The sequence below is a fragment of the Kryptolebias marmoratus genome, linkage group LG17 (genome assembly GCF_001649575.2).
Source record: "Kryptolebias marmoratus isolate JLee-2015 linkage group LG17, ASM164957v2, whole genome shotgun sequence".
In the NCBI taxonomy this organism is placed as follows: domain Eukaryota; kingdom Metazoa; phylum Chordata; class Actinopteri; order Cyprinodontiformes; family Rivulidae; genus Kryptolebias; species Kryptolebias marmoratus.
Genome location: NC_051446.1, coordinates 25,726,038 through 25,736,848, shown reverse-complemented (window position 1 = coordinate 25,736,848; position 10,811 = coordinate 25,726,038). Strand labels below are relative to the sequence as shown.

General features: G+C 40.6%; 2 protein-coding genes across 2 annotated transcripts in view; one reads left to right on the top strand and one right to left on the bottom strand.

Moving 5' to 3' along the window:
- The window catches only part of gpr142 (G protein-coupled receptor 142), a 7,700-nt gene extending 6,486 nt beyond the window's left edge, over positions 1–1,214 (bottom strand). Inside the window, exon 1 of the mRNA XM_025009653.2 lies at positions 1,083–1,214. The gene's annotated coding sequence lies outside the window, so the exon portion shown is untranslated. The remainder of the gene's footprint in view (positions 1–1,082) is intronic.
- A 4,710-nt stretch (positions 1,215–5,924) lies between these two features.
- LOC108245603 (BTB/POZ domain-containing protein 17) overlaps positions 5,925–10,811 on the top strand; it is an 11,938-nt gene continuing 7,051 nt past the window's right edge. The window contains exons 1-4 of the mRNA XM_017432651.3: positions 5,925–6,219; positions 6,472–6,544; positions 7,382–7,488; positions 9,646–9,847. Coding sequence (XP_017288140.1) covers positions 9,787–9,847 — 61 coding nt within the window. The 5' untranslated portion in view covers positions 5,925–6,219; positions 6,472–6,544; positions 7,382–7,488; positions 9,646–9,786. The remainder of the gene's footprint in view (positions 6,220–6,471; positions 6,545–7,381; positions 7,489–9,645; positions 9,848–10,811) is intronic.

Below are 10,811 nucleotides of genomic sequence, written 5' to 3'. Positions count from 1 at the left end.
GACCTGCAGACCCTCAGACCTGCGGACCCTCAGACATGCGGACCTGCAGACCTACGGACCCTCAGACCTGCGGACCTGCAGACCTGCGGACCTGCAGACCTGCAGACCTGCAGACCTGCAGACCTGCCTCTGTCTCACCTGCAGACACCTGATCCGGCTCGTCACATGCCTCGGCTCAGAACCAGCAGAGAGAAAGATGATCGTCATGAATGAGAAGGTCGAGGCTGCCAGCTAAATGTGAGACTAAAGACCTGCAAACACTCCAGCTGATCAATAAAAGCCAGCAGACATCATTCACTGCAGCCAAATAAAACCTCCTGAAGCTTGCAGAGTTTTCCTCCTGCACAGAACCGACACCTTCGATTCTGGAGAGGAGATGAACTCCTGTGACTCCAGAGGTGTTTAATTAAATCCTCCTCTCTGCTCAGGCAGACTCACAGGAAATAAAACAGTTTCAGTGTCAGAACAGAAGAATCAGAGCAGATCACAGGAGTGGTTCTGATTTAAGCCCGTTTAAAACTAGTTTGGGGATGCAGCTGCAGGGGGGGCCGGGGGGCCTGAGCCCACAAAGCTGAACTGAACTGTGACTGTTCTCCATTTAATTATTCATCAAGAGATCGCTGCACCTGAAGCAACGGCGCACAGAGATAAAAGATGTTAGCAGGAGTGTGACTGTTCCACACAATGTTTGGGAGGAAAATAAGCCACTTCTTCTTGGAAAAGTAAAAAAACCCAAACATTATCCTGTGAAATCTTCAGCTGAAAGATGAGAGTGGAACTAAATTTCTGTGCAGATTCTGACCGGCTTGAAGCCAAAATCCTGACCTGATGTGTGAGCTGTTAGGAGGACTGAATCCAGACCTGCCAGGAGGCTGAAATGATGACAAATGTCTGTTTCTTTAAAGGCGTTGAGAAGGAATAAAAAGAAAACGCTTCAGGTCATCACAAAGTTAACAGCGAGTCGAAGCAGACGTGCTTCCCTAAGAATAACTTTTACTAAATGTTTCCAAACAAAGTTAGAGATGCAGAGCAGAACTGACTGCAAAAAGAAACTAATCCATGTTTGTGCATCAGCATCTTACCTCCACATCCAGCTTTCACAGAGTCTGTCCTCCTGGACCGGTCCTCTTCAATGTGGTTCTTCCCCAGAGTCCCTGCTGGACACCCGGTGAGGAGGCGAGGAGGAGGAGGAGGAGAGGACTCCAGGCTGACGGCACATCACTGCAACAACTGAGCGGAGTGAGAGGAGAGAAATGAGGCAGAGTGAAGGCTGAAGGGGAGGAGACTGATGTGTGAAGAGGGAGGAAACACTTCGGATGAAATATTACAAGAAAGAAATGAAGGAAAATCCCATCCAGGCTGACGGGATAATAAAGAGGCCATTTTTCTCAAGTTCACTCTGGAAAAGTGACAAAATAAATAAACAAACTCCAAAATGTTGGAACAAAATCCAAATTCCAAAAGATATACGGTACCAACCAGCCAGATTTCTGAAGCTGAGGAAAGTTTCATCCTGAAGCTAATTTAATCTCTTAGTTTTCAGCTGAATTATTAAATTATTAAAACAAAGAAGAAATCTAAAGAACAACAAAAAAAAAGATTTTTTCACTCATGGTTTCCTGTTAAATACTTTTCCAAATAAAAGCCTTTAAAAGTAATAACAAAAAAAAGATATATATTCTGTTTTTAATTTTTTATTATATTTTTTTATTCTAGTCAAGTCAAAGTTTTATAATAATGTTTAGTAGCAGATAAACTGTTTATTTTTGCAGACTCAGGAACCAACATGAGGGGAAAGTTTGAAATATTTATTTACAACAACAAAACATCCGGGAAAAATTCACAGGGCTTCACTTTTTCCACATTTTATTAGGTTACAGCCGCAAATGGATTTAATTCACTTTTTTCCCTTTAAATTCTATGTTTGAGATGTAATAAAAGATAAATATAACATGTAAAGATGTATTCACAACCTTCTGATGTTTCTGCAGCTCGACTGGAGTCCACATGTGGTGAACCCAGTAAATTGGACTTTATTTGAAAGGAACACACCTTTTTAATCTTTTTAAACTTTTCATTTCAGAGCACAAACCGAGCCACGAAGGCCAAGGATCTGTCCGTAGACCTCGGAGACAGGATTCTATCGAGGCGCGGATCTGTGGGAGGGACCGGAAACATTTCTGCAGAACCGAAGGTCCCAGTTTGGAACAAACAGGACTCTTCATGGAGCTGGAACCCCAGGCCAATCTGAGCATTTGGGAAAGAAGAGCCTTAATCAGGGGTGACCAAGGAGTGGAAGGTGGATCTGACAGAACTCCAGCTCTGTGGAGACAGGAGAACCTCCCAGGAGGACGACCAGTTCTGCAGCTCTCCACCAATCAGGTCCGATTGCTTTATAGGTGGTTCTGTTAGCAGCTGAAAGTCATCCTCAACACACTAAAGCTTTAAAATATCACTCATTATTTTTGTTTAAATCTTTAGCATGCAATGCAGTGGGCAACATGTATTCCATCAAAGGATGTTAGTTTAATTTTTAATGAGTTTTCCTCCCTAAAATGATGAAACTTTAAATTGTATTTCTGCAAATGAGCTGTTTGTTTTAGTCTTTAAACCTGATTTCTACATCAAACTGTGGATAATTATTAGTTGATTCAAATGCAGAAGACTAAAATCAATAATAATAATAACAACATAAAGGGTGGGTACATTTGCACATAAATCTTTCCGATTAGTAAAGAGTCCATGTCAGAAAACTAACTGTCTCTGATGGAGGGACGTGTCGGCGTGACAACCGGCAGCAGCTTTCTAATTTCTCTTCTGTGTTCCTAACAGCGTTTCCAACTAATACGATTACAAGCAGGGAAATCAGTCCCATCAGTGGCTCTGAGAGGAGACCTGTTGTTTTGAACGAGACACACGTCTCTTTAATTGGACTAAATCCTCTGAGAAAGCTCGTCTCACGACTGCAAACTGAGCTCCAAAACAAACAGAGCGTTAAAATCAGCAGATCTGATGGCCTGATTGACCTAAAGTGTGTTGACAAATCATTCTGACCCGACGCACAGCTGCACATCATCATCCCGAGTCCCTGCAGCAGGGGTCAGGCAGACCATAATAACCCTCATCATGTCTGACACGATGAAGACGGGTACATTTCTGCTTCATGGTCCGGTGGTCAGATCCTAACACGGAGGCAGTTCTTTATACTGATTCACATTTATACAAATATAATGTAATTATATTTGTGTTTCTGCAGGTTCTTCTGAGGTTCTGTCTGCAAACAGAGAAGTGAAACTACCTGTCAGCCATGTCCGTGTGGTTTCATGCAGATTTATTCAACAGACTACAGGAGATTATGAGTAGATTGGAAAAAATATCATTCCTGTTCAGGTTCTGCGTATGTATGAGGCTGGAAAGTGTTTTCTAAGCTTTGCTGAGTTTGTTTCTGAGCTGCTGCCTTCTTCCCAAAGTGCCGTCAGGTGTTCTGGGTTTGGAGGCCTGATCTGCCTCCTCTCTGCTGTAATCCCGCCGACGATGACTCTTATTTTTCCTTCCAGCGCACCACAGCTCAGCTTCTCCGCTCTGATGTCCTGCTTTTCAACAGAAAACCACCGAGTCCCTGTTTGTCTTCCAGCACAGCTTAGCTGCCTGCTGACATCAGTTTAGTAATAAATTACTTTTTGGATTGAGACATTTTAACTGATGCAAGCCTCCAAAAAACTCTGCAAATAAAAACAGAATCTCATATCTTATTTGGAGCGTAATCCATCTTCTAACGAGGACTTTGGGAATTCTTGGGTTTAATTCAATAAAGCAGCTAATTGGTTTTAAATTGGAAATTCATCCATAATAGCTGCTCATACGATGAGTCGGAGTTCTGGTAAATTCTTGTTCCAACATTATGTTTATGACAGAAATGCTTCAGATTGAGCAGCTGCTGCCCTCAGCCCCATCCACGTCTTACTTTAACTTTCACTTATTATCAAACAATAATCAAAATAAATGTTTTTTAAAGGTTTAGCTAAATCTGCAGCAGATAGATTTAATGTGCTGACGGAGAGGAGACAAGAATTAAACTTTAACTTCAAATCATTTTCCAGCAATAAGAATTGGAACAAACTTTGTTTTCTGTCTTATCCTAATAAAATCAGTTTTAATTCTTCCAGAAACTCTGGTTTGTCAAAAAGCATTTTACTCAATTTAATTTGTGCATTTTGATCTTTCAGGTCTTCTGCAGCGTGGTTCTGTGGGACGGCTGTGAGCGGTTAGTATCTCACCTGTTGCAGATGATTCACTTCTACCCGGATTGACGAGTTCTGAGTGAATTCCTGCTGTTTTCAAACAACTTTAAGGTGAAAAAGATATCAGTTTTGCATCACGTGCTTATTTACATCGAGCTTTAAGGTCATCTGCAAACACAAACAGCATCAGCAGCTGGCTGTAGCACTTCCTGTATCAGTCTCGTAATATTCCTGCTGTAATAATCATGTAACGGGAACCTTTGCCTTCTCCAGCTCATGTTTGTTTGATGCTCAGTGATACAAAAACCGTGATAAAAAAAAGTTTATTGGGATTTTTTTAAATTTAAAATGATAAAATTGTCTGTACTGTTAAAATTTAAGCAACAAGTTTGGAACAGGACGATGCAAAGATTTAGAATTAGCTCATAGGAATATAAAGTTAATATAAAATAAAACATTTTCCCCTCCTTTTTTATGCTTTTTTCAGCTAAAAACAAAACGATAACTAGGGGAGGAATACAGCATTATTTTCTGTAAGGCTACAAATAAACATTATTTTACCCTCATCTTTATAAAAGCTAATCCTTTGGTCCCCATAATAAAAGAATCTCTTACTTTTTTTCCTGACAACTGTGAAACATTAAAATTCAATGATTAATGTGTGGATAAAGTGAAACACGATCTGCAGAGATGGAGCGAGCACGTCGACATCTCTGCAGAGATGAGAAATAAAACCGATGAGAGGACGTGACAGACTCTGCATGCTAACCTTCAGGATCGTGTTTTTTATGCACAAACTGTAAAACGATCCTCTGAAATCATGTTTCAGGACATTTAAACTCCACATAACAAACTGATAAACATTTCTGGCCTCTGCAAGTTCAGAAAAACAGGCTTTTGTGCTCCAGGAGCCAAAATGACATTAAATCTTTAAAAATAGACTGATAAGTCCATAAAATGAACACATATTTACAGTAAATCTAATTATAGATTTTTCATAAAACATTTCTATGATATAACTAGAAAAACACGTCCATCTTGGCGCTGCCTCACACTGATTGGCCCTGCTGAATCCCGCCACAATAAGAGCTTTTCTCAGTAAAGCTGGTCGTGTTAAAGGTTGATCGTTCAGACCATCGTCCCTCCATCACAGCTTCCAGCCGGGTTCTTCTCACTTCTACCGACTGTTCCAGGTTGGTTTCTGCCCTGCTCGGTGGATCAGCGGTGGAACAGCGGTGGAACAGCGGTGGAACAGCAGGGCGTTGACTTCGATTCACGTCAGAGTTTTAAACAACCATCTTGTGCAATCTGTTAGAGCTTAGAGTGTGTTGAGGTTGACTCTCAGCTCAAATCTTAGCTCAGCATCTCATTACTTCTCTGCTTCCTAAGGTCGATTAGCTACGGTGGCCATCTTGAATTGGGTTGACTCTGTTATGAACTCCAGTGTTTTTGTTTTTGGCCTTATGTTTTGTTTGCTGGGGTTTCCTTCACTGTTCTGTCATCTGTCATTTTGTTCCTATTGTCTTTGTTTTGTCACCATTCTCCTCAGTCTGCCCCCGTTTGTCTGCCACGCCCATCTCCACCTGTCAGCAGTTGTTATCACTCACCTGTGCCCACTTCACCTCATTATCCTCGGTGCTTAAAACCTGGTCACTTTCTCCACCACCCTGCTGGTCCCTTGTCTCTCGCCTCGCCTCGTCATTTTGGATTTTGTTTTGTTTAGTTTTTGCTGCCTCGTTCGTTCATTTTTTAGTTAATAAATTAGTTTTTTAAAGATCTGGGTTCGCCTCCTTCTCCACCCCACATGCCAGACTCCAAAAGTTTAGATGTAGATGAACTTCAGTGATTATTTTCTGAGAACTTCACTAAAGTCCATCCTCTGGTTCACGAGGAATCTGTCATGTTTGAGGCCAGCAAACAGACTCAGGACTCAGATCAGGGGTCTCCAGTCCTGGTCCTCAGGGTCTCCATCCTGCAGGTTTTACTTGTTTCCTGATCTGAATCAATGGGTGATTAACAGGCTTCTGCAGAACAAGAAGAGGTGATTTAACCTCTGAATCAGGTGTGTTGGAGCAGAGGAACAAGGAGAACCTGCAAGATGGAGGCCCTGAGGACCAGGACTGGAGACCCCTGAATTAGGATTTATTGCTTTATATTCTACAAAAGTACTGATAACACACGGACTAAGAAGGTGGAGGTTTCTAAACACCAACTTTGTTCTCTCTTCCAGGCTTATGAGATGAGGCGGAGGGTCCAGAGAAAAATAAACTGCATGAGGAGACACGGGGAGACACGGGGTTCAGGTAAACAACAACAACAACAACAACAGGAGCATTCAAAGGTTCAAACAAGGAATTTAGAGGCCGCTATGATCACCAAGATGGCTGCTTGATCAGATATTTGTCTACGTTTTGAACTCATGGTTGCTCTAAAACACCATGTTTGTAATGTGCAGGAGTTTGTGTAACAGTGTTTGTAATTTAATCCAGATTTTCTTCAAACACCAACTAAAGTTCACCAGTTTTCAGTCCAGTTTTTGTTATTTTGTTCTCAAACTGACAGATTTTTTTGTAATCTAAAGTGGTTTTAACTTATAGTTCTCCTGACTTTTTGGAGGTTTGTTAGGTTTTCTCTGAACTTTGGCTACTTTTTCACTCAGTTTCATTTTTTGGACCTGAAGATTTTCAGCTAAATTGTGTTTTTTGTTTTTGTTTCTGTTTAAGCTTGTTAACTCTACCCTCCGGATCATTCAGGCATAAAAAGACTTGTGTTGTTCAGACACAAAACAGACAAATAACCGAAGCTTAAATTGGACCTGCAGGCTGTTTGTTAGCAGCATCCTGTCACAGAGACTCTGTGGTGAATCTGTGAGAAATACCAAAGAGAAAAGTTTGACAGAAAATAGGATCTTAGCTCCAACGAGGAGGAATAAAAGGAGCTGTTAGCTGAAAGAACTCAGGTTTCCTAAAGACATGACTAATAAATACATATTTTACATCCCATAAAGTTGTTTTTAAGTTTCTTTGAGAAGGACGTACATGTAGTTCTAGTCTTCCTCAGCTGTCTGAGGAGTTGAAGGAAGCGGTAAAAGAGGCGCCTGAGTGAGATAAACCGATTCTAAGGCTCAGATCGTCTCTCAGGTCACCTCCGTCTGGATCCCTGCCAGAACTCCGAGGATCCTTCATGGATCTGAAACCTGAGCAGCTTCCGAGCTCCTCTCAGACTCTCACACTCCATCCGGCTGCAGGTAGGGAGAAAAAATAACATTTTCCTGTGGGTTTTTTTTTGGTTTGAGTCATTCCAGAGCAGTGACTCAATCTGGCAAAGAGTTTCTGTTATTTATCTGGTTCCGACCAGAGCTGGACTTTGTGCCATAAAACACAACATCATTACAGTCGCTGAGATTTAAACTCTGCTGTGGGAGAACCAATCAGGCCGAGGAACATCATTAATAAACACACAGCACAGACATGCAAGTACAGGCTCCTGGGCCAAATTTGGACTCTGAAGTTCCAGTTTCTGACACAAGATTTAGCCTGAACTACAGCTGAGTGGAAGGGCTGTGGTGGCCATCTTGAATAAGGTTTATTTAAAAAGTTAATCAGTTGTAGACGTAGGTCCTGTGGTTATTTTCTCAGTTTCGTTAGAATCCGTCCAGCAGTTCATTAGATATTTTGCTAACAGCCTGACAAATATACACACACAGACAAAAACATTATTGCCCGCCCTTCGTCTCTCTGTGGTAGTGGTGGGTAACGGTAACATCTATTTTTGTGTTTTTAACCCATTCAAATGCAAAGAAACTAAAAAATTAAATCAATTTATTTAATTATTAATGTTAGATATTTCTGTATATGAACATAATTCTGAAAATATCAAATCATAACTTCTTACAGAAGAACTTTTCTTTATATTTAAATAATTTAATTTAAGGATAGTTTTGTTTACATTACAATTGTATCTAAGTGAAGTTGAAATCAATAATAATATTACTATTCTTAATAACTACAAAAGCAGTTTTGTAGTGAAAGCGTAATTTTAATGTTTTAAATAGTCTTATTTGAACAAGCTATATTAAATGTTATAAACTGATTTACTGAGATTTAAGTCGTTGTCTGATAAATGAATGTAAAGTTTCTGCTGCAGTCAGTCTGCCCTCTAGTGGAAACAGTCTGTAACTACAGTTTCCACTCAGTCACTGGCTTTAACTGAACACAGCTCATTTACTCCTCTGCAAAACTAAAGTTTACGTCTGATTGTTTTGGTTGTGATTGCATTTTACGCCTTTTCAGCCCCTCATTTCACAGAAGGTCGGGTCAGAAAACCAACTAATTTAAACTAACGAAGAAGAGCGGTCGAATATCAGCCAGACTTCAAGCTTAAAGCCTGAAGTCCAGGAGCAACTTGCTACGAGACGTTTACCAAATATCAGAGGAGGGATGTAGGGATGTTTCCAGGATCTGTGTTAACTTATTTTTTGATGTTTTGAGTTTGGTTTTTATGACTGTCTTCAGTTCTGTTCTGTGTTTTGTTCCTCGCTTGAGTCTTCAGTTTCAGTATTTCTGTCCCTTTTGTGGCATCATTAAACCCCCCTCACCTGTCCCTGATCTCCGTCCAGCTCAGGTGTTTCCAGTCTCGTCATCACCGCAGCAGCATCGATGGTTTTATGCCACAGTCAGGTCGTCTCCTGAGTTTCTCTGCTGGATGTGGTCATGTTAGCCTTTTTGTTTTATTATAATAATGTTAAACTCCTCCTCGATCCACCTGCTAACCTCGACAGATAAATTCGAGCCTGTGTGGATCAGAGGAAGTCCACACTAAATTCTAACGAGTTTTTAAGAATTAATGAAGTCGAACGCTGTAGAATCATTCCACCCTGTGAAAAGAACAATTCAATTAATGCCACTTCAGGAACTTCCAAACAAACCAATTAAGAGTGAAGAAGTAAATATTCTGACCCGCTCTGAGAACTCATTCTGTTGGATCAAACATTAACTCGGTTTAACGTCTTTAATGAAGCAACAATAATCAGATATGAGCTGCAGACAGATTCTGCTCAGGTTAGTTTTGTGGTAAAAGCTGCTGAGTTGAATCAGATCGACACAGAGACAGCATTGATTTAATGAAGCGTCCTGCAGCCTGAAGCTGTGAATAAATTACATTTGACAAAGTGTCACTCACATGTGGAGAACTGGGTGAACACACTGACACAGAACTCTGTAAATACACTGAAAGACTGCGTTTATTTGGCTTTAAATAAAAGCCTCAGAGACCCAACTACGAAACAACACCTCAATCAGTGAATAAACGAAGATCTGACTGAAGAACCGTCAGGAAAAACAGCGTGAGGTTCAACATCCTCCTCATCTGATCGACTGATCGATGTCGTCCTGATACCCATCAGGGACGGGGAAGTCAGGATCGTTTCCACCCACTAATCGATGCTGATGATCGGCCTCTGAGAGGTCCACGCAGAACTCCTCATCCTCCTCATCCTCCTCAGCCGAGGTCCAGAGAGGCAGTTAGAGGACAGACAGGAGCAAAGATGGTGAAAGCAACTCGAATCCACGCCGGAGTTCTGTTTCTGATGGAGCTGGCTGCTGCAGGTAAGACAGAACTTACCTGTAAACTCAGTAATTATGTATTTAATGAGTACTTTTAAATTGGTTTTATCCAATTAATCTAATTATCTGGATGTCTGGATTAACATCCATTCAAAGGAATTGTTCTTTCTGAGAGGTCTTACATTCTCTCTGATTAAATGTTGAACGATGCCTGAAATCCCAACAAACATCACCTTTCCTCTCTGAAGGGCCTCTTTTAGAAATGATACAAGATGACAAAATGCAGACGCTTAGAAATAATGTAAAATCTGCTGCCAGTAGCTCTTTAGGGTCACTGTCTGTCACTCTTAATAAGACAGCCTCAAACAAACTGTCCGAGCTGTGAGCAGCAGAAACATCTGGTCATCAGACATGTTAATTTAAAAAGAGCCGTCACTCTCAGGTTTGAAGAGAAAACTCTGAGCTCAGATAAAATGGAAGTCAATGAGAGTTTGGGTGTGTGACCTCTGACCTCTGGGGAATTTGAGAGAAAACCATCAGCCCCACAGCAGAGAGAGACTCACTGAGTAAAAGAGGATAAAAATACTAATATATATAAACTGTGATGTAGTGTAAAGTTTGTAGGAGGAAGAAAAGTCTGTTTGCAGATAATTTTAGAAAACTGATCAGGCTCAAAGTTAAACATTCTGTGGCAAAATCTCCAAGAAATAATCAAACTTCTGCTGTAATTGTGTAAAATCCCACAGCCGTTCAGTCCAGCTTTCTGTGACCCATTTAAACTTTGATGTTTCTGCTGTAAAGTCTGAGCTTTGTCTTCTGGAGGAGACTCAAACTGAAACGAATAATGAGGTGGTTACAGGTGCTGGTCATAAAATTAGAATATCATGAAAAAGTAGATTGATTTCAGTAATTCCATTTAAAAAGTGAAACTTGTATATTATATTCATACATTACATACAAACTCATATATTTCAAATGTTTATTTCGTTTAATTTTGATGATTACA